Source organism: Taeniopygia guttata, chromosome 30 (genome assembly GCF_048771995.1).
Source record: "Taeniopygia guttata chromosome 30, bTaeGut7.mat, whole genome shotgun sequence".
Lineage (NCBI taxonomy): Eukaryota > Metazoa > Chordata > Aves > Passeriformes > Estrildidae > Taeniopygia > Taeniopygia guttata.
In genome coordinates this window covers 3,998,549-4,026,316 of record NC_133055.1, presented here as the reverse complement: position 1 = coordinate 4,026,316, position 27,768 = coordinate 3,998,549, and the positions used below count along the sequence as shown (strand labels likewise).

The 27,768-nt window shown below is 51.2% G+C and overlaps 2 protein-coding genes across 2 annotated transcripts in view; one reads left to right on the top strand and one right to left on the bottom strand.

The window, feature by feature from the left end:
• The window catches only part of LOC140680876 (uncharacterized), a 570,776-nt gene that overhangs the window by 475,486 nt on the left and 67,522 nt on the right, over positions 1–27,768 (bottom strand). Inside the window, exon 6 of the mRNA XM_072919761.1 lies at positions 22,393–22,616. Within this exon, the coding sequence (XP_072775862.1) occupies positions 22,393–22,616 (224 nt within the window). The remainder of the gene's footprint in view (positions 1–22,392; positions 22,617–27,768) is intronic.
• LOC140680951 (olfactory receptor 14J1-like) lies at positions 15,432–16,016 on the top strand. Its single transcript, XM_072919842.1, has one exon. The coding sequence runs from the start codon at positions 15,432–15,434 to the stop codon at positions 16,014–16,016; it is 585 nt and encodes a 194-aa protein (XP_072775943.1).

The window sequence follows — 27,768 nt, the reverse complement described above, 5'->3', positions numbered from 1 at the left end:
TCTTTTGTGTCCCTCATGGAAGGAAGAGGTCATTTTGGCACTGAGGGGGTGATCTGGAAGCAAGGAGTCAATTGTGACCCTGGGGTCCCATGGAACCAAGGGGCCATGGTGACACAGCAGGGCCACGTGGATCCAGTGGTCCATTGTGGCACTGTGGATCCAAGGAGACCATGGAGACACCCCCAGAACCTCATGGAACCAAGGAGTCCATGGTGACCCAGCGGGGCTGCATGGAGCCAATGGTCCATGGTGACACTGCCCATCCAAGGAGGCCATTTGGACACTACAGAAGCTCATGGAGCGAGGTGGCCATTTTGACGCTGAAGAATTTCATGACACCAAATATCCATGGGGACACAGCAGGGCATCATGGAACCCAGGAACGGCTGTTGGCAGTGCGGAAACTCCTGGAACCAGGGGCTGTTGCGGCACTGCAGCACCAACACAGCTGCTGCACCTTGTCCCCTGCCCTGCACAGCTCCTTGGGAGGCATGGCAGGAGCAGCACCCTGGGAATCTTGGGAATGCCCCTCTGGGATCCATGGCACACACTCCCAGGGGCTGGAATTCCAGTTCCCAGCCAGGAAAATATGTTCCTGCCCTTGAAGGCAAAGCTCTTATGGAAGAGCCAAAAGCCAAGTGGAGCAAGATCTTACAGTGACATTTCACTGCCAGCCTTCATAACTTCACCCATGGTTGTCGTAGCTCATGGATTGGGAATTAAATCAGGACAGGGTCTTTGGTGGGAGCTGCCCTGGGTCAAGGGAGACACTGAGAGAGAAACAGAGCAGGCGAAGGAAGGCAGGAGAGAAAGGAGGTGTTTTGGTTTGGAATGACCGGTGTCTGCTAAGGAAGGCAGGAGCCTCTCCTGAAATAGAAAAATGTAGATTCTTTCTTTCTGAATTGTTATAAATTTGAAATAAAGGGGGGCTCTCAGGTAAAAATATGGGAGCAGGAATAACAGCTCTTTATTAGGGAAGAAAATGAAAATATGAGCAATTCAGTGAACAAAAACAACACTGAGAGAGCCAGAATACGACCGGACAGTCTGTTGGACAGGGTGTTGGCCGCAGTCCAATTAGAATGGTGGCTGCAGTCCTCCTGCAGTGTCAGGTGTGATTCTGTTGGAGAAGTGATCCTGTAGAAAAGGGTGTCTTCTTCTGAAGAGGAAGAGGCAGCTGTTCCTCTGAGAAATCCAGCCCAGAAAAAGCTTTGTTGGTGGGCCAGAATCTCAAGACTAGATGCAGGTAGGAATGCTTGGCTCCTCCCTCTGGGCGGAACATCTCACAGTGGGATGTTACAGTCCTTATCAGTCATGCAGTGACATTCAATAGCCCATTATCAGCAGATGTCTCCCCTGAGGGGGGACTGATTGTGGAAGAGATAAGGAAAAACTGCCCACTTAACACAGCACAACTGCCATACAGATGGCAAATAGAACAAACACATCTTGCTTTTCAGTCTGGGACAGGAGGTCACAAACAAAATAAGCTGAGAAGGCGGCACTCTGAAAAGCAAACCAAAACTGACAGAAAATGAATGGAACAGAAATCAATAATTCTGGAAGTTTTATTTACTATCAAAATACATCACAACCACCCAGACCCACACAATCCTAATCCCACAACCACAAATTTGGATTTCACTTCTCCCGATCTCCGTCCAACACCATCTCACCCTGGAGGCTGTGGAATTGAGTAATTTTTGCATGGGACTGAGGTGGGAACCAGCCACTTTGAGGTGGGATTGAGCCATTTTGGGGTAAGATTGAGGTGTTTCCAGTGGGATTGAATAGTTTTGAGGTGACAGAGCAATCCACCTTGGCTTTTGGAGTGCAAAGATATGGAGAATACTCCCAGATATCCCCCAAGAACCCACAAATCCTCCAGAATATGTTCCCAAACCATAAATTCCACCTCAAATACCTGTTAAATGGTGGGACTTTTGATATCCCTGGTCAACACTTTTTTTAGTCATTTTTCAAGTGTTTTTAAGTGATAAAGACAAATCAGAAGAAAATTAGAGCCAAACCAAAACCAGAGAGCCCTTGAGCATCCCCTGGGCACTGGACAAAACAAACTTGGCAGAAATCAAACTTAACCCTCCATAAAATGCCTTGAGGAAGATTTGCTCTTCCCACAAGTCACTTGTGATGGAAACACAAACAAATCCAAAACATGAATTAACTGAAAATAGAAGCAATTCTGTGTCAAATCCAAGTTTCATCAGTTCCTGCACAGCTCCAGCTCAGCTGCTGGCAGGTTCCGATAAAAGGAAAGTGGAAATTTGGCCCAATACAGATTAATAAGGGGAAGGGAAAGCTCTGTGTAGCTGTCACAAAGGTGACAGGGACAAAGAAAATAATGATTCCCATATTTGGCAAAGTCCCCAGACTTGTGAATTCGGGAGTTACTTGGGAATTTATCTACTTGAACTGGGCTTCTTGTAGGAATTTACTGGCCTTGAGTTCCTCACATCGGGGTGAATGATCCTTGTCAGTCTTGCTAGTATAATTTGTTCCCTTTTCTCCAGTTATTTAGAAAAATTTTTCAAGGAAGGACAAGAAAATACTTTCTTTACACTGGCCACCCACAACAGCCATTTTCCTCATAAGTTCTCCCAAAAGTCACTCAGAGGAAGCTGCATCCAAGTTTCCAAGAGCTCCTCCAGGAAGAGGCAGAACCTTCGCAGAGGAGGGACCCATGCTGTTGTCAAAGGCACTTGGGGTCAGACAGCAGTGCCCTGAACTCACTGTGCCAAAATAATGTCGCAATCAGGTTAATAAAATTTTTAGAGAGATGCCTCTGGCCCACTGAAGGTGCTAAGGAGACCAAATCCAAAGTGGATTTTATTGAACAGTAAATGTGAGGTAGAGAGATAGATTGAAAGAAAGAGAAAAGGGGAGAGAGCAAGGGAGTGACGGGGAAAGAGATCTCCCCCTGGGGCAGGGCAAGGGTGACATTGTCCCCTGTGTGCGTGTCCTTCCCAGGGTGGGGGTTTTACACCGGAGCCAGTTTGGGTAAGGGGGGTGGTGTTCACCCCCCACCCCGAGCAGGGATTGCCTCACTGTTTCAGGTTACAGTGTCAGATGTAACCAAAAGTGTTTTCAGTCACCATCTCCATAAACTGTTATCAACAGGTGGGGCAGTGTTCTTTATCTCTTCCATGGCTCAGCCCTGATAACGCCCTCCAGGGACCATCTTCTGTTAATGGGCCATTGAGTGTCACTGCAGGACTGATAAAATTACATCATCCCATTGTGGGATGCTCTGCCCAGGGGGAGGAGCCAAGCATTCCTACCTGGATATAATCTCACCCTTGCAACACCACGACCACCTTGCCTACTGGATTCCCAGAGGACAAGAGCTCCATAACCACCACTGGACCTTCAGAGGAAGACCAGACCCTTCTACAGGATCACCACTTTGACAGAATCACGTTCACCACTCCAGCCGGACTGCAGCCACCATTTCATCAGACTGCTACCACCACCCTGAGCAACGGGGTGTCAGGTTATATCCTGACTCTGTGAGTTTAAACCAGTGTTTCTGTATCATTGCCTTGATATTAATTTTCTTATTCAATTGTGATTATGTCTTAGAGTCTCCTCCTGGTTTGCCTTCAAACCAGTACAAAACTCAATGTGCTCATCCCTTGTTTTCCTCCCAAAACAGGATTTCCCGTACCCAAATATTCGCCAGATGGAGGAGAAGGTTGCGAGGAAGAGGAAGATGCCCTGGGACACTGAGGCAGGTGAGGAGGAAGTCAGTGCCCCTTTCCCCCTCTCTCCTGCTCCATCTCCCAGCCCAGCCTGGCCCCCGGCTGCAGGACAGCCCCGCTGCCGACGCTCTGCTGACGGGGACGCACTGGGGGGATCTCCTTACCCTTCCCTCTGGCACGGAGGCAAATCCCATCCTTTCCTTGTCCTTCCTACCCCAGAGCAGGAGCTGAGGATGGAGACCAGGAAGGACAAATCTATGCAGCACAACCTCATGGAAGAGGCCGATTTAAGCAACTCCACAGCACAGGAATCCAACAGGGAGGAAAAGCCCCAGAGATCCCACACAAGGAGGAGCTGCAAACCCAGCCCAGGGTGCTCTGAGGAGGAAAGGCCCACTCTGGGTCAGGAAGGTGGGCAGAGCTTCCGCCAGAGCTTGGAGCTGGTGGTCCCTGAGAAGCTTCACGATGGGGAGAAGCCCCACAAGTGCTTGGAGTGTGGGAAGAGCTTCAGGCGGAGCAAAAGTCTGAAACGACATCAGATGATCCACACTGGGGAATGGCCCTACGAGTGTGGGGAGTGTGGGAAGGGCTTCGGCTGGAGCTCCTACCTCATCATCCACCAACGCATCCACACTGGGGAGAGGCCCTACGAGTGTCCCGAGTGTCAGAAGAGGTTTCACACCAGCTCCCATCTCCTTGTACATCAGCGGATTCACACGGATGAGGGGACCTTCCACTGCCCTGACTGCGGGAAGGGCTTCAAGGAAAACTCCACCCTTGTCACCCACCGGCGCATCCACACTGGGGAGAGGCCCTACATGTGCCCCACATGTGGGAAGAGGTTTCAGAGCAGCTCAAAACTCCTCCTGCATGAGCGGGTCCACACCGAGGAGAGGCCCTTCCTCTGCCCCGACTGTGGGAAGGCCTTCAAGGAAAACTCCCACCTCATCAGCCACTGGCGCATCCACACTGGGGAGAGGCCCTACGAGTGTCCCCAGTGTGGGAAGAGCTTCACTTGGAGCTCTCACTTGACCCGACACCAACGGAGCCACCGATGACAGAAGCCCTGTGAGTGCCCCAACTGCAGGAGGAGCTTCGTGCACTGCTCCAGCTTCATCCTCCATTGAAGAACCCACATTGGGAAGAGCCCTGGTGATCCCTGTTACCTGTGATCCATGCTGGGAAGATACCTGTACCTTTTCCTGCCCCTGCCAATGACCTTATGTGGGATTGAAGAACATGAGGGTCTGGCCATGGCCCTGTCACTACATTCACTCCCACCTCAGGTCATTGCCAGGGGCAGGAAAGGGACTCTCTCTCTCTCTCTCCCTGAGAAGGTTGTCCTTTTCAGGCAGGAGGAGACATGTGGCCAGGAAGATACAATTGATGGTGATGTAATCTCCCCTGTAAATAGTTTTTCTTATCCCTTCTGTTGTCAATATTTTTTCTGTTCCAGTTTGTTCCTCATCTCGTTGCTGTTCCCAGTAAATTGTTCTTATCCCAGCCTGGGATCTTTCCCTTTTTTCCTTCAGTGGAAGGTGGGAGGGCAACGAGAGCCAGCGGGGTTTTAGCAGGAGCAGGAAATTGGGGAATTCCATTCCCGAACCCCAGCCAGTGGAAACCGAGCATCCCAGCTGGTGCCAGCCCTGGTGGCCATGGCAGCAGCCTTGGGAGCAGGTCCCTGGCTGGGGCTGAGGGAGCCTCTTCACTCTGGTGCCCAGGGACAGGAGTGGAGGGAGCGGCTGCAGCTGAGTCGGGGCAGGCTGAGGTTGGATCTCAGGGAAAGGTTTTTCCCCAGAGGCTGCTGGGGCACTGCCCAGGCTCCCCAGGGAAGGGTCACAGCTCCAGGGCTCTCTGAGCTCCAGCAGCGTTTGGACAGCGCTGCCAGGCCCAGGCTGGCAGTGTTGGGGTGTCCTGTGCAGGGCCAGCAGCTGGACTCGAGGATCCTGATGGGTCCCTCCCAGCTCAGCCAGTTCTGTGGTTCTGGGATCCCATGAGTCTGGGGATGGGAGTGCCAATGGTTGCCATGGAAACGGGCTCTGGCTGCAGGCCTGAGCTGGTGTCCATGGCAACCACCCCTGGCATGGGGTCTCCATGGAGCTGCCCAGGGACTGACCATAGCAACAGGGGCTGGGGAAGGTTGCCATGGAAACTGACCATAGCAACAGGGGCTGGTGATGGTTGCCATGGGAACTGACCATAGCAATGGGTCCTGATGAGGTTTGCTGTGGTAATCCAGGGCATCCCTCTGGCTGCCCTGGCAGGTCTGGGACCCTGGCAGGGGTCAGGAACCCCCCTGGACAGAGCCCCCAGAGACACTGTCTGTGATCTCTGTCCATGGAAAAGAGTTTTCAATCTTACAGGATGAATTACACACTCTGAGTGTTTGATATGAGTAATAATTAGTGTGACATGGGTGCAAAAGTAGAATTTTAGGATTCTAGATAAGGGGTTCAAAGGAGGCAAGATGGAGGAAATCGTGTGTGTCCTGTCCTTTTTCGTCTTCTTCATGCCTTCCATGTTTCACTGCAGTGTTGGCATTTTTCTGTTGGTTTAGACTGGGGACACACTGTTCAACAGAGGTGGTAGGTATTGGCACATTATTGTAAATATAGCACAGGTAGGTTCTGGTATATAATGTTTGTAACTTCCCACTGAGGGGCAGAGCCCTGCACGCTGCCCCGCAAGAAAGGCCTACTGCAGGTCAGACAGAACATGTTATAGATAAGCAAGGATAAACAACTTTGAAAACCAGCACAGATGAATTTGGCTTCTTCTTTGGCAGCGGGGCTCAAAGACAGCAAATTTCTGCAATTTTGGGATCATTTAAATACCACAGATTCTGACATAAATGGCATTCCTGGGTGGGCTCGAACCACCAACCTTTCAGTTAAGAGCCGACAGTTTGCATATTAAGGTTCAGATATTTTGACAGGTCCTTAGAGGGGTTTCATGGGGACTTTCTAAGTGTCCCCAGGCTGCCAAAGAGCCGGGATGTCACAGGCACTCACAGGGGCTCCTGTCATAGGCAGACTGGGAGCTTTAGCCAAAGTTTATTAGAGAAGCTCCTGTCAGGTCAGGAGGCACAGAACGGACCCCCAATAGCCCCTATAGATCCCCAAATACCCCCAAGGACCACCAGCCTTTCTAAGCCTCTTTTTGTGAGAGGAGCCTTGGAGCAGCAGGTTCCAATCCCTACCCCTGACATTTCAAGATCTCGTATGTAAACAATTATAAAGGTGGAATTAAAACTTTATACAATTATCCCTTAGCATTAGGAATTGTAAACCAGTGTTGGGGGTTGGGTTTTGCCTTTCTGTTTGTTCCTTATCATTGGCTGATGTTTATCGGCTGATCCCTTATTTTGGGAGGAGCTGCTGCTCTTGGAGATGGGAGTTTCCACTGCTGCTGCCACAGCCCGGGCCAGAGCTGTTTCTTCTGTCCTGGGATGAGCCTCTGCTCGTGAGAACAGCCACTAAACTGGGACCTTATTTACACCTGCCCCACCAAAAGAGAGACCTATCCCTGTCTGTTCTGGTGCCCAGGATCCTGAGCTGGGCTCTCCCTGCCCTGCTTGGAGCCCCTCACCCGCTGCCTGCCGAGACATCCTGCCAGCCCAGCTGACTGCTTTTTGCCAGTCCTGCTGGGGCACCGAGCTGACTGCTTTCTGAGAGTCCTGCTGGGGCACCGGAGCCGGCTGCCCCGGGGTTTGTGAAGCAAAGCCTCTCTCCAGCCCTTCCCCCTTCGGACAAAGCCGCCATGGCCCCGCGCTGCCGAGCCCGGCCGGAGCGCCCCCTGCAGCCGCGTGGGGGTCAGCGCACCTGCCCTGCCCCGGGAGCCACAGCGCCCCTGCTGGCTGTGCCCGGAACTGCACCGCAGGGAAAGCGCCACGGCCCAAAGGCCGGGACTGGGCTCTGCTCTGTTTGCTGTTCGTGCCGCAGCTGCTGCTGCTTGTTTGCTTTGTTATACACACTAGGAAAGAGCTGATATTCCTATTCCCATATCTTTGCCTGCCTGAGAGCCCCTTGATTTCATTATTCTAATAATTTGGAGGGAGGGGGTTTACATTCTCCATTCCACAGGAGGCTTTTTGCTGCCTTCCCTAGCAGACACCTGTCTTGTAAACCAAGAGCAGTTTTGGCACCCAATGTGCAGCCTGAGGGCATTGAGAGAAACAGGCTGAAATAAGAATAACAATTCTTGAGTAACATAATTTTTTTTTGGTTGCACTGGATATAGAAACCTTGTTCGGTGTCACCATGTGGTCTAGCTTACCTTGGTTTGGGTGGCACATGGTTGTGGCTACATTTTTCCCATCCTATAACTATGGCAAATCTGGCTGATAATTAATTTGTTTGATGGGTTAATATGGTGAGGAATTTATGGATTTTTAATTTCCTCTGGACAGTGGGCACACGGATTCGAGGCTACCACACACTAACTGTATGTGTTTGGAATTACTTTAATAATGGCACCTACCATGAGGAAATAACACCAGGGGAAGTTTTCCCCCAACTCCTCAGCCAGCTCTTTGGGTCTACAGTGGTTGGTGTTCCTGCTATGCCTGTTAAGCCTATTCTGTTCAGCATTCAGAGGTAAGGGAAGATTGACTTAGATAACTATCGTAGCAGGGCGTCCCCAGCCTGTAATAATTAGCACTGACTCCATGATTCCAGAAGGCCAATCAATCCCTTTATTACATTATCCTATACTATACTGCTAAGAAACACTCATCGCTCTTGCAGACAGTCTGATACAGACAGACCAGACTGGTTAATTGAAATCCAAACACCATCACCATTGGCCAATTTAGAAATCACCCTTTGATAAACAAATCTCCATAACACATTCCACATGTGCACAACAACAGGTGCAGCAAGTGAAGATAAGAATTGTTTCTCGTTCTTTTCTCTGAGCTTTCTCACAGCTTCTCACAGCTTCCGAGGAAAATCCTGGGAGATCTCTCTCTCTGCTCAGAGGATATGTGATTACCACAGGTCAGTTGTGACAATGCAGGTCCAAGGACACCACGGTGACACTACGGAACCTCATGGAACCAAGGGGCCATTGTGACACTCTGCTGCCTCATGGAATCAAGGAGACCAATGTGAAACTCAAAGACCCCAAAGAACCAAGGGTCCATGGTGACCTTGTGCAGCCGCAGTGTCACAGAGGAGCCGCTGTGACACAGCGAGGGCACACGGAGCCCAGGGGCCATTGTGACACATCAGGGCTTTGTGGAACCACGAAGCCGTTGTGACATTGCAAGGCCTCATGGAAGCACGGGGCCATTGTGACACTGCAGAAGCAAGGGGAACATTGTGACACTCCAGGGCCTCATGGAGCCAAGGAGACCATTGTGACACTGTGGGGTACATGGAACCAAGGGAACATGGAACAGGTCTGGCTGGCTGGGCCTCCTGGGGACCACCTGACAGGTCTGGCTGACCTTGGCATGTTGAGGGCTGCTTCTCATCTGCCCCTGAAGCCCTGGGGCTCTGGGCTTTCCTTCCCATGGGAGAGAACTGTTCTTCTCCTCCAGGGTTCCATGGCCAAAATTGGGATTCCTCCTCCAAAACTCCATACATCCAAGGATTGCTCCCAAGTGAAAGCTGCCAGGACAGACAGGTCTGGCTGCCCTTGGCCTCTTGAGAGATGCATCTCATCTGCTTTTGAAACACTGGGGCTTGGTGCTTTCCTTCCAATGTAAATAGTTGTCCTTCTCAAGGTGACTGTGGTCAAAACTGAAATTCCTCCTCCCAAATTCCATGTATCCAAGAATTCCTACATTACAAAACCTGCCAGGAAGAATAGGTCTTGTTGGCTGAGCCTCCCAGGAGCCACCTCTTTCTTCTTCTGCCTTTGAAACACTTGGGCTCTGTGCTTTCCTTCCTATGGAAAAGAACTCTCCTTCTTATCTACACTGAAATGCCCAAATTTGGGGTTCCACCTCCCAAATTCCCTATATCCAAGGGTTACTTTCAGACAAAAGCTACCAGGGCAAAGTGGTCTGGCTGGCCTAGACCTCTGATGGCCGCCTTTCATCTGCCCCTGAAACACCGGTGTTCTGTGCTTTCCTTCCTTTGGAAAAAAAGCATCATTCAACTCCGGGTGTCCATGTCTGAAATTGGGATTCCACCTCTAAAATTCCCTATATCCAACGGTTGCTCCCAGACAAAATCTGCCAGTACCATCAAGCCTGGCTGGCTTTGGCCTCTGGTGGCTGCCCCTGCCACACTGGCAGACCTTTCCTTCCCATGGGGATCACTGTGACACTGTGGGCACCCCATGGAACCAAGGGGATCATTGTGGCACCACTGGAGCCCGTGGAACCAAGGGGCCATGGTGACACCGCGGGGCTTCATGGACCCAGAGACCATTATGGCTCTGTGGGGCCTGATGGAACCATGGAGACCATTGGGACCCTTCAGGGCCTGGTGTCACCAAGGGGGCATTGTGACACCTCAGGGCTTCCTGGAAGCCAGGGACCATTGGGACACTGTGGGGCCCCATGGAACTGAGGGAACATGGAATAGGTCTGGCTGGCTTATCCTCCCAAGGGCTGCCTCTCATCAGCTCCTGGAGCACTGGGGCTATGTGCTTTCCTTGCTATGGGAAAGAACCATCCATCTTTTCAGATGCCCATTGTCAAAACTGTTATCCTCCCTAAAATATTTCCTATATGCAAGGGTATCTCCCAGAAAAAAACCTGCCAGCTCTAGCTGGCCTTTGCCTCTTGTGGTCACCTCTCATCTGCCCCTGAATCACTGGGGCTCTCTTCCTTCCTTCCTCTGGAAAAGAACCAGCCTTCTGGTCCAGGGTCCATGGCGAAAATTAGTTTGGCCTCCCAAATTCTGTATATCCAAGGATTGCTCCCAGACAAAAGTAGCCAGGACAGATAGGTCAGGGTGGTCCTGTCCTCTGGTGATTTTCTTAGACTATAAGCTGAATGTTTTCATTTGAAAATACCTTGGAGAGGGCCCAGAGATCTCCCAAGGTGGGATTTTGAGGCCTCAGGCACATGACCACTACACATGAAAAAAGGAGCTCTGTGCTTCGTGCTGTTGTGGTGGTTTTCTATCATGGAAGTGATGTCCTGAAAGAAGCTTCTAGAAGTTTCTTCTTTGACAAAAAACCAATCAGTAATTAGCTTTGAGAGCTGACAATCTGTTAAACCACTAAGCAAACTGCAGACGCCTCTGTGCAGACCCAAGTTGAAGATGAGAAAGCCTGGCTGGGTCTCTCTCCCTTCTGGCCCCAAAGAGGTGCCAAGGCTGGCCCAGCCCCATCTCAGCCTTCTGGCCTGGCTGCTGAGATCCTGGCCCTGCCCCAGCGCGGCCCAGCCTGACACAGCCCCAGCGCAGCCGCTGCAGAAACCTCCATGGGAAAACAGCTCCGGCCGCAAGGACCGAGCCCGGCCGGGCTCACGGAACCATCTGCAGCCCCGGGCAGATATTGACTCTGCCAGTGCTGCCATCCTCCCTCCAGTGAGAGAAAAGGACACAGGGCAGGCACACAGAGCAGCTACATGAACCCACTGAGGTCAGTGAAGAGGAAGTTGAGTCCCAGATGGGAGGGATGAGGAGATGCCCCCTTGATCTTGGGGCTGAAATCCTCTGCTAAAGCTATGGAGAAGGATACCATTGAAACATCAAACTCTCCTTTTCCCTATAAGGCATTGAAAAGTATGGGGAGATTGTTGTTTTCAGCAAAGGCCTCCATCTAAAGTAAGCAAATATTGCAACAGCTGTGATCCTATGAGAAGTTTAAACAGAGAAAGAGAGAAGAGTGATGAGACCCTGTGCACCAGAGAGAGAAGAAGACCTCTGTTCCCAGAGATGAAGATGATTTCAGAAATAGATGAAGAGATTCGTTGCTCTTAAACAGCTCATCTTGAACTAATAACCCATAAGCTGACATGGCCCATTAACACAGCCGTGGGAAAAGCTGTGAAAAAATGTGAGGGACTTCGGAATTGCAGATTTTTCCAGGCAGCTGCTCTTTGTGGAAATTGAGAGCCACAAGATAACTGTTTTCTTGTGGAGAAGTCTCCATAGCAAGAAACAGAGACTCCTCTCCCTAAGTGAACTAAAGAAGGACTATCCCAGAAGTGGTAAACTGACTGAAAATTTTTTTGTTTGTCTTTTTATATAATAAGTATGTATGAAAAGGTTGTATGGAGAGGGGAGGTGTTCTGAGAGTTTTGTTCTGATCCTTATTACTCTTTCTTTTGTTCCTTTTAACAAACTTTTCGTTATACTCTTAAAGTTTGAGCCTACTTTGCCTTTCTCCTAATCCTACCTCGCAGCAGGAAATGAGTAAGTATATTCTAGTGAGTGCACTGGTAATCAAGCAACACTGAACCCACCACACTCATTAATGCATTGGCCGAGAAATATCAAAATGATGAACCAAAACCACTACTGAAACTTCCTGATGAACTGTCCCAGACAAGAGGGAAATCAAGGCAGAGCCATGGTTTGTCAGGACTTGCTGGATTCTAATGACCCCTGTTGGTGCATTTGGAACTGAGCCCTGGAACCTCAGGGCCTGAGAGGAGATTGCACAAATCTTTCCAGGAGTCAGAGACAGAGGAAAAACCCAAAGTGTCTCAAAGCATTTATGGGACCCACTGAGGTCCATCCCCAACACAGGCTCCTCATGGACTCCTTGGAGGAGAGAACTGGAGGCCAGGATGGCACAAAAACCTCTGAGAGACTCAAAATGGGACAAAAACCTCTCAGCGTGGAAAAGAAAATCCAGAGTACCTTGCAAAAGTTGAACTTCTCAAAGTATTAATGAGCTCCCCTCAGTGTCAATGCAAAGCTCTCAAGGGACTAATTAATACAGATAATTTGAGGCTGTGACTGCACTATCTCATAGAGTCTGTATCAAAACAGAAACACCAAGTACCTTAAAAGAACTGAAGTACCTTGAAGCATTAATGGGCCCCACTGAGTGTTGTTACTGACAAAGCCTCTCCAGGGACTAATTACAGCAGATAATTGGAGGCCAGGATTGCAATAAGCTCTCAGAGACTCCAAGGCAAAAGCAAAGCCCAAAGTCCTTTGAAAAACCTGCAGTCCCTGGGAGCATGAAGGAGCCCCCAGGGCCATTCCTGACCAAGGCTCCCCAGGGACTCCTTCCAGCAGATCCTTGAGGCCACTGGGATGTGGGCTAGGGGGGGATGCTGAGGGCAGGACCAGGGGCTGACAGTGCCCAGCCTGGCTGGGGCTGTGCCAGGAGGCCCCAGTGCCTCAGGACAAGGTGTCTCCTCACAGCCCTTGGTGGCACAGACCCTGCTGTGCCCCAGGGCACCAAGACTTGGCTTCTCTTTGTCCCCACCTCTCATCAGTGCCTCCAGTTCTCTGCTCTGCCTGGGGCCTGGGGACACTTTCTCAGTCGTGTCCCTCAGTGGGACCCATTAAAAGTCCAAGAAACTTTGGAGTTGGATTCTGACTTGGAGTTCTGGAGAGGTTTCTGCAGCTCCCTCTCAGGGCCTGATGTTCAGGGCCTGAGCACAAAGCTCCAGAGGGTCATTAAAGTCCTTGTGCTGTGTCTGTGCTGCTGAGCTGGGCCGGGCTCCTGGCACAGAGGGTGATCCTGGTAACCAAGCAGAGCTTCAAAAGCACATTTCTCTTGCTGAGCAGCTCTTCTCCCAGCCCAGCAGGGCTGGGGCACTGCCTGCAGCCAGCCCGGGTACAGCACAGAGGCACAGAGAGCTTCAATCAGTCAGGGCTGGGAAGGGGCTGAGAAGTGCCTGGGGCAGAATCACTGCCAGCCCTTGGCACAGGAACCTCTGGCTGCAGGACAATGCAGCTGCAGCTCCTGGAGAGATCTCCTAAAGCTGGAACATCCCAATGCCCACAGACCCTGTGAGTACAACTCTGAGCATTTCTGGTGCTGGGGAGTTGAAATGCTCATGAAGCTCTGAGATGGTGAGGGGTTCTGATCAGTCATAGAATATTCCCAAGACTAGGATTTTCCTAAGAATTTGTATTCAGTTTCCTGCTATTGGTGAATGGCAGGGAGGGGAGATAAATATTAACTGTTGATTATGAATTTTGACAAGTGCATGAGATATCCAAACTGTTATTTTAGTGATCAATAGGTTCACAGGAGATCCCTCATGTGCTTTCAGCCACTCTGACCATGGACAGCACCAGCATCACCTTTGCTGGAGCCATCAGGCTCAGTCTGAGCTGTCCTTGCTCCAAGCTGCAAACAGAACCTGCCCCAGCCAGTGCCCTGCAAACAGGCAGGGTTCTGTCAGGCCAAGGAGAGTGCACAGGGATTTGGGGTCTGGGAGTACTGGCACAGAGCGATCAGGAACAGGGAAACATCTGCAGGAGGAAAATCTCCAGGAAGCAGAGAGAAGATCAGGGAAGGAGAGAAAACAAAGCCCAGAAATGCTGAGGCAGGGAGAGTTTAGAGATGTCCAGAGGATCCCCTCCAGTGCAGCCCCTCCCTCTGCACAAGCCCCCTCCCTCCTTTCCCCCAGCCAAGCCTCTGCCCTCAGGGCCGGGGCTCCAAGGCGTGCAGCCCCTCCTGTGCAGGCAGAGCTGCAGCAGAGCCGTGGGGCAGCTCTGCAGCCCCGGGCCCAGTTCCCTCTGCAGAGCACAGGGCTGGGAGCAGCTGCCCGGCACTGGGGGCTCTGGCAGGGGGCACAGCTGGCTCAGGGTGACACAGCTGTCCCCAGTGCCCGGCTCTGGGCAATGCTGGCAGTGCAGCCAGGGAAGGAGCTGCATCTCCCTTCATCCAGTGCCATCAGAAGGACTCTTGGAAGTCTCCCTGAGATTTCAGTCCAAGATGGGAGGTTCAATGCAGGGTGCAAACCTGTCGTAGAGCATATCTGAGTTATAAGATTCATGGGGAAATGCAGATGTGTTCTGACACTGAAAATGCTGCTGGGTTGGTGAAATGAGCAAGGTGAGTCCTTGGCTCCAAATGTGGAGCTGAGCTGTGGTGGACCCATCTGCTCTCAGCAGCACCTGGTGAGCTTAACAGAGAACTTGGGAGTGTGAACATCCTCCACTTGAGATAAGTGAAAGCCCAGAGAAACTCCAAACAGAATGAGGTAACAGACCTTCTTCCCCCAATCTCTGCTCATAATTTTGCATCAGACAACCCACTCTGTTCTACCACAGGGCAGCAGAAATGCTGAGCATTTCTGATATCCAGGAACACCATCAGAGATAAGGGGGAGCTTATAAATAAGGCCCCAAACATCCAAAACACTAAAGACAATGTCCACGTGTGTCACAGAGGAGGGTTTATGGGAAATGTCTTTGATTTTCGTTACAGGTATCTCCTCTATCTCTTCACTGTCCTTTCTCCATGAATAGGTGCCCATGTGCAGCCACAGCAAATGTCCAACAGCAGCTCCATCAGCCACTTCCTCCTGCTGGCACTGGCAGACACGCGGCAGCTGCAGCTCCTGCACTTCTGCCTCTTCCTGGGCATCTCCCTGGCTGCCCTCCTGGGCAACGGCCTCATCATCAGCGCCGTAGCCTGCGGCCACCACCTGCACACGCCCATGTTCTTCTTCCTGCTCAACCTGGCCCTCAGCGACCTGGGCTCCATCTGCACCACTGTCCCCAAAGCCATGCACAATTCCCTCTGGGACACCAGCACCATCTCCTACACAGGATGTGCTGCACAGCTCTTTTTCCTTCTGTTCTTCATCTCAGCAGAGTTTTCCTCCTGACTGTCATGTGCTACGACCGCTACGTGTCCATCTGCAAACCCCTGCACTACGGGACCCTCCTGGGCAGCAGAGCTTGTGCCCACATGGCAGCAGCTGCCTGGGCCAGTGCCTTTCTCAATGCTCTGATGCACACAGCCAATACATTTTCCCTGCCCCTGTGCCATGGCAATGCCGTGGGACAATTCTGTGAAATCCCCCAGATCCTCAAGATCTCCTGCTCCAATTCCTATCTCAGGGAACTTGGGCTCATTGCTGTTAGTGCCTGTTTGGTATTTGGTTGTTCTGTGTTCATTGTTTTCTCGTATGTGCAGATCTTCAGGGCTGTGCTGAGGATCCCCTCTGAGCAGGGACGGCACAAAGCCTTTTCCACTTGCCTCCCTCACCTGGCCGTGCTCTCCTTGTACCTCAGCACTATTATGTTTGCTCATCTGAAGCCTCCCTCGATGTCCTCCCATTCCCTGGATCTGGCCCTGTCAGTTCTGTACTCGGTGGTGCCTCCAGCCCTGAACCCCCTCATCTACAGCCTGAGGAACCAGGAGCTCAAGGCTGCAGTGAGGGCACTGATGACTGGATGCCTTCAGGGACATTAAACTGCTGGCCAATCTCTCCAAATTACTTCGAATAAAAGTCATATTTGATACTTCTTGTTGGTTTCATCTTGGAAGTCTTTGTTTTACATTTAATGTTGTCCACAAATAAATGCCATTCCTTGTGCCATTTCTCATTTTCTTTCACTCCACCTTCCCTGTGGCCACAGACTGTGTCAATGAGGGGCTGCACTCTCAGTGACTTTAAAGGAACTAAAGGATATCCCAGCCAAGTTTTCTGCAGAGATGCCCTTTTGTTGCCTTCTCTGGAGCTGCAGCAGCAATGTCTGTGTGCAGAGCTGGGGCAGATCAGGGCTGGCACAGCAGCTGTGCCCAGGAGCAGCAGCACTTGGTGCTGCCAGTGCTGCTCCCGTGGCCCTGCCCCACTGCCCTGGTGGCCCTGGTGTTGCTGCAGGGCCTGAGTGCTCTCGGGGCGGGCACAGTCCTGGGGGTGGCAGTGCCGGGGCTGCAGCAGGGACAGGCCATGGGCACTGCTGGGGCAGCGCTGATGCCTCAGGCCAGGGCCTGGAGGCTCCAGGCTCCTTGCCCAGGCTCTCTCAAGAACATGGCCAGGCCAATGTTCAGCACAGAAAACCCCCGTGAGCAGCCCCAGGCTGGCCGTGGGCAGGCTGGGGGCAAACAGCACGGCTGGTGCTCTGCCAGGGCCCTGGGGGAGACGGGAAGGAGCAGCAGAGCAGGGGCTGATCCATCCCCAGTGCGCTGCACAGCCCAGGGCAGCGTCCCAGAGCATCCTCATGGAGCTGCCAACACCATCCCCCCTCTGCAGCCCTGGCCTCTCCCCCAGCTCACAGAGGTGCTGCATCCTTGCAGGCACAGACACGGCAGCACTGGCTCAGCAGCCCCTGTTTGCACTGCACACAGCAGGCGGGAGCACCCCCATGCTGCTGCTGTGGGGACATGAACCTGAGGGAGCACAAATGCCATCAGCCCCTGGGGCCAGGAAGGGCTGGGGGACACCAGGGAAACCACTCAGCTTTGTCCTGGCCTCTGCAGTCAGCCAGAAAGTTTGTTCCCATCAGCTGGGACTTTCCTGTCCCACTGCAGACGCTGCTGCTCAGAGCCAGGGCTGCCTGGCAGCCACCCCCAAACTGCCCTGAGCATTTCCTTGGCTTCATCTTTGCTTTCTTTACTCTTCCTGTTACAGATTTCTTTCCCTTGCCCAGCCCTGTTCCCTCCCCTGCAAACAGCCCATTCCTGTTTGCCCTTTCCTCTCTGGCCCCACTCCCCATTGCAGTTCCTGACTTGGCACCATGGGAACGGCCCTTGGGGAGCAGGATCATCCCACAAGTGCTGCAGGAATTGTCTGCAGGCTCCTGCAGTTCTCCCTGCTGCTCCCTTGCCAGAGGCACCCCAGGCCAGGGGGGCACATCTGGGCTGCTGTGTCTGGCTGTGGGGCTCCCTGTTCTGGGCAGTGAGGAGGAGCTGCAGAGGCTCTGCAGGACTGACAGGATGGGCTTTGGGGCTGTGAGGAGAAGCTGAGGGACCTGGGCTGCTGGAGCTTCTGAAGAGTAGGCCCAGGGCTCCTCCTGCAACTGCTCCAAGGGTGGTTTCAGAGAATCACACAATCAGCAAGGTTGGAGAAGACCTTGGAGATCATCAAGTCCAACCTGTGCCCTGACACTGCCTTGTCTCCCCTGAGCCTCCTCTTCTCCAGGATCAACAACCCCAGCTCCTTCAGCCGCTCCTCACAGGATTTGTGCTCCAGACCCCTCACCAGCCTTTTTGCCCTTCTCTGGACATGCTCCAGCCCCTCCATGGTCTTCCTAAATTGAGGGGCTCTGAATTGGACACAGCACTTGAGGTGCTGCACAACCAGTGCTAAGCACAGGGGAAGAATCACTGCCCTGCACCTGCTGGCCACACCATTCCTGATCCATAGGAATGCCAGGGGTTGGATTAGGGGAATTGTGGGGAAGAAGTGGGGACAAAGTGTTATTGATTGTAAGCCATGAAGGTTCTTCATTTTCATGTCTGTTCAGACTGCATTAGAAGGTGCTGGGCGTCAATAGCAATTGGACGTCACTGATACCAATCTGTAAACAGAAAAAGAAAACTGGATACAACAGTTTTGTCTGCATTAGTGTATTCAGTTTAATATAGTGTATTCAGTTTAAATACACTTCTGAAATCTGTCTAATTAACCACAGAAGAACTGAACACTTAAATTATTCCGAGGAGCTTTTCTTGTTCTGGCATTTTAAACAAATGTTTGTGAGGTTTTCTCACTGAATTCCTGAAGTGAAGAGCTCAAGAAAGAAGAGGCCTCTGGAGAAGTAAAATTCATCAGCATCCTCCAAGTGGCTGAGGATCCATCCCCATCAGAGCAGCAATGAGCAGAAATGGGCACAGCTTTGTGGCTGCCCCAGCTCTGGGATGGGCCCTGGGCCTGGAGCAGGAGCAGCTCTGCAGGACTCCAAGGCCGGGGCTCTTGTGCTGGCCTGGGCAGATGGGATGGCAGGAGGGGCTGCAGAGCTCTCAGCACCTCAGCCAGAGGGGAGCAGGGCAGCCAGGGAGCTCCTTTGGCCTTGGCCAAGCCCCTTCCCCCATGGTGGGGCTGAGTCCTGGCTGAGCTGCAGCTGCTGCTGTGCCCTTGGCAGGGGCTGAGGTGGTGGGGCAGTGCCCAGAGCAGCCTGGCCTGAGCAGAGCTGTGGGGCCAGAGCCGGCTGGGCTGTGCTGGGGAGAGGCTCTTGGTGCTGCCCAGAGCTCAGGGCAGCTGGCAGAGCTTGCAGGGAGCTGGGCTGGGCTGGGAGAGCCTGGCACAGAAACCATCAGTGTCCATCTCAGCCTGGCTGAGTGGGCAGGGGCAGGAAGAGCACCCCAGGGTCCACAAGTTCTCTGTGTGGGAGCTGAGCTTGTGACTCCCTGAGCCCTCCCAAGTGCTGGGGCTGCACCTCCAGCTCCAGAGGAGATGTGACAGATGGGAGGAGAGACAAATAATTCCTGCTGGTTTCTTTATTGTGTTTGCCTGTGCAGGCGACCTGGATCCATATGTAGATGAGGTGTTTTGTGTCAGGTAACACTGGGAGAGTGATAAGAGTAATATTTTTTTGCTGAAAATTATATTTCACACATAATGCACAATGAGAAAAAAAATACACATTTTATCAGAAGAGCATCTGAATTTTTCAGAGGATGAGAGACTCATTGATGTTCCAGCAGCCAAACCTGTTCAAATATTTTCCTCAAGACTTCCTTGAAATGAGAGGTGACCACCAGAGGCCAAGGCCAGCCAGAGCTCTCTGTCCTGGCAGCTTTTGTCTGGGAGAACCCTTGCATATAGGGAATTTTTCAGGGGGAGTATAAATTTTGGCTGTGGACACCTGGAAAAATGGATGGTTCTTTTCCATAGGAAGGAAAGCACAGAGCCCCAGTTCTCCAGAGACTGATGAGAGGCAGCCCTCAATGTTCCAAGATCAGCCGGACCTGTCAGGTGGCCCCTGTGTCATGGTTTGACACTGGCACAATGTCAGTGCCCCCATGAAAATGCAACCCCACAAATGATTGCTGTGAAATGCAATCAGGAACAGAGCAGAGTAGGCCCAAGCTCAATAACAGAGGAGAAACTTTATCAAACTACTACTACTATAAAATTAAAAAGCAAGAAAAAAAATTAAATCCAAAATTAAAACCTTCCAAAACACTCCTTCTCATTCCCCCCAATTCCAACAAACCACAGTGAGACACAACTTGGACTCCCAATCAGGTTCCCACCCTTCAGAGGATCAATACTCTGCCCATCGAGGGAGAGAGGAGTCTCTCCTGTGCCACAGACCACCAGGAAACACAGCTGCCACCTCTTGTGTTTTCATGTCACACATGGCACCGCCTGGAGAGAATCTGCCAGTGTGACACTCTCCTTTCCATGTCACAGTGCCCTCACCACCATGCATGGACAGACTGCTCCATGGACAGACTGCTCTTAGGATTTTTCTTTTCAAGGATGCTCTGCCAAGAGGGAAAAAAACCAAAAAAACAACAGCTCAGTTTTTCATTTTTGGGACCGCAGTCCCACCCCATTTTTGCCTGGGGCCGAGGGTCCAAGAACAGAGATCTTCTCTTCTTCTTCTCTGAAGACAGGGGGCATCACCACAACCCTCCTCAACTCTTCTCTATTCACTCCACTCCTGTCTTTTTCTCAGCTGCTGAAACAGGTCTCTTGCCTCACCATGCATCCTCCTAAAACACAGTCTCTCTCTCGGAGGAGAAAATTGGTTCGGTCTATGCCTAACAAGAGAAAGTCTAGCCAAAAACCACTCCATCATCTCCTCCCACCTAGAATTTCTCCTTCTTACATCTCAGGCCCCAGACTGTCTCATTTCTTCTCTTTCAAATCGAGGAGGAATAATATTTGACAAAGCTTTCATCATCCAAGAAGGGGTTAAAAGTCCAAATTCCCTGGCCAGCTGGCCAGGCTCTCTGCCCAGACCTCCAGCTCCCATGCTGGGCACTTCCCGCTCCCCCCCCCCCCCCCCCCCCCGCTCTTGCTGTCTCTTTCTCTCTCTCTCCACAGAGACCCTGGTGGGGGGAACGCAGACATCCCAGATTTTCCTCCACCCTTCATCTGCAGGGAGCCAGCCCGGTTCCAGCCCCTGCACCCTTCGGCCTTACCTCAGTCAGGCCGTGGGGCTTCCCCTGCCCCAGCCAGCCACGGGCCGGGCAGGGGAGAGGCTGCACTGCACCCTGACCCGAACCAAAGAGAGCGAGTTCTCCTGGGAATTCTGCTTTTAACCCCTCTGTGATCTCAGAGGCGTGTCCAGCCTCAATTGGTCACCCCAAGTGACAATATCCAACCCCAATCACTGACTGGCTTGACCCTCTTCCTTCTGTGTTAAACCACAACACACTCCCAGGGTCTGGAATTCCAGTTCCTGGCCAGGAAAAAATGTTCCTGCCCTTGAATTTCCTTCCTATCCTCTCAACAAATTATAATAAAATTATAAATCAATAAATTACAATTAAAATTAAATATAAAATAATTGAAATATAAGTATTTCAACTCTTACGTACAATACTCCAATAATGATTTAACCCAAAACAACAATAACTATTAATGTAACATTACCAATAAATATAAATAAATAAGTTATGTACCAAGAAATAACTTTTGAAAGTTTTAACTCATTATCTAATAGAGTTCAGATAAAAAATATCTAAAAAAAACTAAGATACAATCTAACACACCTTAGTAAAACAATTCCTATCACAAATTTACTAAACACAAAAAAACCACACCACTATAATTTCTCATACATTTTAAGCAAATAATTAAACTTTATTAACATCCTTAAGTACGCTAAAAAAATTAAATTATTTTTTAAGAACTTAATTGCAGATGCATGGTTTAATTTGGATATTAGTTTTTGGATTGTTTGGGTTAGATGATTTTAAAAAAGGGATTTTTATAGGAATTTAATCAGCTTAGAAGGAGCCACTCTGCAAACACAATTGACTGAAAATGAATGGGAGAGAAATCAGTAACTCTGAATGTTTTATTTGCTATCAAATACATCCCAGCCACCCAGCCCCACACAATCCCCATCCCACCACTCCAAACTGAGATCCCACTTCTCCCAATCTCCTCCCAACCCCATCTCACCCTGGCAGCTGTGGAATTGAGTGAGCTTTGTGTGGGATTGAATTTTTTTGAGGTGGGAACAGGCAATTTGAGGTGGAATTGTGCCTTTATAGGTTAAAATTCTGTTGTTTTCAGTGGGATTGAGTGGTTTTGTGGTGACAGATCCATCCCTCTTGGCTTTTGAAATGCAAAGAGATGGAGAACACTGCCCAAAATCACCTGAGAACCCACAAATCCTCCAGAAGTTGAGTTCATGGTGTTCAGGGAGGGTGCAGCTGCCGGCGGCAGGAACAAATGAGACAGGTCTTGGATTCACAAAGCTCCAAAATCCATTTCTTACCCCTGAAAGACAGGGCAAAGGGAGGGCCGTGGGGTTTGTATAGGGTATCCCAGGGGTGGAGTTAGGGTTTGGGTCTGGGTAGGAGTTAGCAACTAAAAAGGGTGAGATCAAATTCCTGCCTTTTAGCAACAGGGGAAATCCACACAGAATGTGTCCCCAAATCCTAAATTCCCACTCAAACTCCTGTGAAATGTTGGCATTTCAGATATTTGTGATCAATTTCTTTAATTTAACCCTGTTTTTGCCGTGTTTAAAGAAAAAAGATGAATCAGAGGAAAATTACGGCCAAACGAAAAGAAGCAACCAGGTTTGTTCCCAGCATGGATCCCAGGGAATGTGGGTCACCAGACCTGTGCCCAATGTGGGTTCTCCAGTGGGAGATGGAGCTGGAGCAGAGCATGAAGCTCTTCCTGCAGCTGGGGCACTCACAGGGTTGCCCTTACAGGTGCCTCCGTTGGTGTCTGGTCAAGTCAGAGCTCTGTGAGAAGCTCTTCCCACACTGGGGACACTCGTAGGGCCTCTCCCCGGTGTGGATGCGTTGGTGGGTTACAAGGGCAGAGTTGCAGCTGAAGCCCTTCCCACACTCCCCACACTCGTAGGGCCATTCCCCAGTGTGGATCATCTGATGCCTGATCAGGTGGGAGCTCTTCCTGAAGCTCTTCCCACACTCCAAGCACTTGTAGGGCTTCTCCCCATCGTGAAGCTTCTCAGGGACCACCAGCTCCAAGCTCTGGCTGAAGCTCTGCCCACCTTCCTGACCCAGAGTGGGCCTTTCCTCCTCAGAGCACCCTGGGCTGGGTTTGCAGCCCCTCCTCCTGTGAGATCTCCGGGACTTTTCCTCCCTGTTGGATTCTTGCGCTGTGGAGTTGCTCAAAACAGCCTCTTCCATGAGGTTCTGCTGCAGGGATTTGTCCTTCCTGGTCTCCATCATCAGCTCCTGCTCTGGAGTAGGAAGGACAAGGAGAGGATGGGATTTGCCTCCGTGCCACAAGGAAGGGTAAGGAGATCCCCCCAGTGCATCCCCGTCAGCAGAGCGTCGGCAGCGGGGCTGTCCTGCATCCGGGGGCCAGGCTGGGCCGGGAGATGGAACAGGAGAGAGGGGGAAATGGGCACTGACTTCCTCCTCACCTGCCTCAGTGTCCCAGGGCATCTTCCTCTTCCTCGCAACCTTCTCCTCCATCAGCCGAATATTTGGGTACGGGAAATCCTGTTTTGGGAGGAAAACAAGGGATGAGCACATTGAGTTTTGTACTGGTTTGAAGGCCAACCAGGAGGAGACTCTAAGCCAGAATGACAATTGAATAAGAAAAGTAGGATCAAGGCAATGATACAGAAACACTGGCTTAAACTCACAGAGTCAGGATATAACCTGACACCCCGTTGGTCAGGGTGGTGGTAGCAGTCTGATGAAATGGTGGCTGCAGTCCGGCTGGAGTGATGAAGGTGATTCTGTCAAAGCGGTGATCCTGTAGAAGTGTCTGGTCTTCCTCTGAAGGTCCAGTGGTGGTTATGGAGCTCTTGTCCTCTGGGAATGCAGTAGGCAAGGTGGTCGTGGTGTTGCAAGGGTGAGATTATATCCAGGTAGGAATGCTTGGCTCCTCCCCCTGGGCGGAGCATCCCACAATGGGATGATGTAATTTTATCAGTCCTGCAGTGACACTCAATGGCCCATTAACAGAAGATGGCCCCTGGAGGGTGTTATCAGGGCTGAGCCATGGAAGAGATAAAGAACACTGCCCCACCTGTTGATAACAGTTTATGGAGATGGTGACTGAAAACACTTTTGGTTACATCTGACATTGTAACCTGAAATAGTGAGGCAATCCCTGCTCGGGGTGGGGGGTGAACACCACCCCCCTTACCCAAACTGGCTCAGGTGTAAAACCCCCACCCTGGGAAGGCCACGCACACAGGGGACAATGTCACACTTGCCCTGTCCCAGGGGAGATCTCTGTCCCTGACTCTCCCTTGCTCTCCCCCCTTTTCTCTTTCTTTCCCTCTCTCTCTTTACCTCAAATTTACTGTTCAGGAAAATCGACTTCAGATTTGATCTCCTTAGCACCTTAACTGTGGCAGAGGCATCTCTCTAAAAATTTTATTAACCAGCTTGCAACATTATTTTGCACAGTGAGTTCAGGGCACTGCTGTCTGACCCCAAGTGCCTTTGACAACAGCCTGGTTCCCTCCTCTGAGGAGGTCCTGCCTCTTCCTGGAGGAACTCTTGGAAACTTGGATGCAGCTTCCTCTGAGTGACTTTTGGAACAACTTATGAGGAAAATGGCTGTTGTGGGTAGCCAGTGTAAAGAAAATATTTTGTTTTCCTTCCCTGAAAAGTTTGTTAAAAATCACTGGAGGAAAGGAAGCAAATGATACCAGCAAGACTGACAAGTATCATTCACCCTAAGGTGAGGATCACAAGGCTTCTAAAAGTCCTACAAGAAGCCAAGCTCAAGTAGCTAAATTCCTGAATACCTCCAGAATTCACATCTTTTGAGGGCCTTGCCAAATGTGAGAATAATTTTATCTTGCTACCTGTTACCTTTGTGACAGCTCCACAGAGCTTTCCCTTCCTTTTAATAATCTGTATTGGACTAAATGTCCACTTTTCTTTTATTGGAACCTTCCAGCAGCTGAGCTGGAGTTGTGCTGGAACTAGGGAAATTTGAAATTGCCACAGAATTACTTCTATTGTCAGTTTATTAATGTTTGGTATTTGTGTTTTCGTCACAAGTGGCTTGTGGGAAGAGCAAATATTCCTCAAGGCATTTTTTGTAGGGTTAAGTTTGATTTCTGGCAAGTTTCTTTCATCTGGTCCCCAGGGGATGCTCGAGGGGTCTCTGTGCCTCTCGCCCTGGGGGATGCTTGAGAGAGGCTTGGATGGGTTGTCCCTCTCCCGGTCACCCCAGGCCATTCCTGAGGAGGTGTCTCTCTCCCGGTCACCCCAAGCCATTCCCCAGGGGGTCTCCGTCGTTCTCACCCCTGTGCCAGGGGAGTGCTCCAGGGAGTCTCTCTCCCTCTCAGCCCAGGGGGTGCTCAGGGGTTCAAACAGGGTATTTTCCAGTGTAAATTTAACAGGGTAGAAATCCATTTGGATTTAGGTGAAATGTGCTGATTTGAAGAGATAGTAGCTTGCTAGCATAGGCAAAATATGCTGTTTCATCTGCTAGCTCTGCTGCAGAAACGCGGATGGAACATTGATCCCCACAAATCCTGTAAGGAGTTGTAGAGACGGTATGTTTATTGCAGCACTGGACACATGTGGGGATCGTTCCCCTTCAAAGGACATCCACACCCCTGTGTAAGAGACGGTCCCAAGTTCCTCTCATTCTTGCCTCACGTTTGCCGCAATGGCAGAGACTGAGATCCTGGAGACTCTGATTGGAGTTCCGGCTTGGCGAGGTGGATGATTACTTTTGCAGGTGTGTTTGCTGTACCACCACAGACCACTGCTTCGAGCAGGGCCTGGCAAGGACCTGGCAAGGAGTGGCTCGTTCTATGTGTTTACACCTGCTTCATGATACCTGCTCAACCCATGGATTTTCCCACCTGATGAACTTTGGGGTAACTCTGGTGATCTCCCACAGAAGACCCCTCATCTGCCTCATGACCACTGTGACGGACGGAGATTGAAGCCCCTCCCAAGGACTGAGACTGAGACCCCCACCACAGGGAGGAGGGCTGGCCTGATCAATGCCAGATGTTTCCCAGGTGTGGTCAATGGACCATGAAAACAATGGCTCTTGCTCACAGCTGATAACATGACCTGTTCCTCCTTGGTGGCTTCAATGGACTTACTCTTCATTCTACCTGTTCCCCCTCAATGATTTCAATCAGCTTTCATTGTCTTTTGCCTGTTCCCCCCATTCGACACTGGACTATAAAAGACCCCTGAGATAACCAAGATTTTGAGATTCTCTCCAATGCAACAAGACGGATCTGCATTGTTTGGACCAGTGAGGATTTCATCTACATTGGTAGCTATAAGCCCCTTTCCCTTCCTTTTCTATCCTTTATTTCCTTTCTGTCCCCTCTATTGCATTTGCTGTTGGCACTCTATAATGAAGGTGCATTTTTTGTGATTAAACTGATGGTCCCCTGCTGTTTTCCTTTTTGCACTTTTGGAATCAGTAAACAAGCCATCATGACACCCCGCTCCTCCAAGAGGATCATGACACTCCCTCACGGGATTGGGATCTGTGGGCAGGGTCCCTTCCTACACCAATAGTTCCCAGATTCTGTCAGGGACTCGCTTCCCTTTCCTTCTTCCCTCTGCTTCCAGCTGGGAATGTGCTGGGAAATGTCCAGCAAAGCCACCTTTGCTGCGTGCTGCAGGAGCCCACGGAGCTGCTGCACCTTGTTCCCTGCCCTGCACAGCTCCTTGGGAGGCACGGCAGGAGCAGCACCCTGGGAGCCTCGGGAATGCCCCTCTGGGATCCACGGCACACATTCCCAGGGACTGGAATTCCAGTTCCCAGCCAGGAAAAGATGTCCCTGCCCTTGATGGAAAAGCTCTTAACAAGCAGCCAGAAGCCAAATGGAGAAAGATCTTACAGTGACATTTCACTGCCAGCCTTCATAACTTCACCTGTGGTTGTTTTAGCTCACGGATTGGGAATGAAATCAAGGCAGGGCCTGTGGTGGGAGCTGCCCTGGATCAAGGGAGAAATTGAGAGAGAAACAGAGCAGGCAAAGAGAGGTCTGAGAGAAAGGAGGACAAACCACAATCACCTGAGACAGTGGCACTCTGAAAAGAGAACTGCAAATGACTGAAAAGGAATGGGATGGAAAGAAATAATTTTGTAACTTGTATTTCCCATCAAAACACAATTGCCTCCCTTTCTCACCAACCTCCTCCTGGTGTCATTCAGCCGGGATGTAAGAACGTTCTTCATTCTGAGTGGATGTTCCAGGCTGCAGCCACAAGGAAACAGGGAATGGGGATTTTCCTGCTCCTGGGGAGTTTGACATCCTCAGCTGAGGAGAGTAGAAGGCACCAGAAGGAAAGGACAGCTGGCTTCACCCTTCCTCAGGAATGAGGGGGTGGGGGGAAATCTCTCATCATGTCTGCAGCTGCTCCCACAGGGATGTGAGGGCTGATCCCAGAGCCCCAGGGGTCACATTCAGGGCAGCCCTCAGGGTATTCAGGGGCAGCGTGGGACCACCTGGATCTTGGAGCACCCAGCTGCCCCCCATGTCTGGAGGTGCCTGAGGAGGGCTGGGATGATGCCAGGGACATCCTGCAGTGACATCCCCCCTGTCCTGCTCTGCTTGTACTCAGTCCCAAACCTGACCCTGATCCTGGTGTCAATCTCACTCCACATTTAGACACACTCACAGTTCCGTATTTAATCTCATCCCAGTGCCAGACTTGTCTAGCCCCAGACCCAATCCCAGCCTCAGCCCTAAAGCCAATCCCACATTTTGCCTTAAACCCAGTCACAGCTTCAATCCAAATCTCAGCCCTAACTCCAACCCCAGCCCCAGTTCCAGCCTCTTCCTCAATCCTCAGCCCCAACCCAAATCCCAGGTTCAGCTCTTCTGGGGGTTTGGGGGTGTCTCTGTCCCTCTGACCCCGGTGATGTTTGGGTGGGGTCACACCAGGGCTGAGAGGGACAGAGACCCTCCCAGCCTCCCCAGGGATGAGAAGGTCAGAGAGCCCCCCCAGCCCCGAGCACCCTCGGCGGTGAGAGGGACACAGAGCCCCTGGTCCCCAGCCCTGCACAAGCATTCCCTGAGGCCAGAGGGATGGAGACCCCCCGAGCATCCCCCAGGGCGAGGGGACAGAGACCCCCGAGCATCTCCTGGGCTGAGAGGGACAG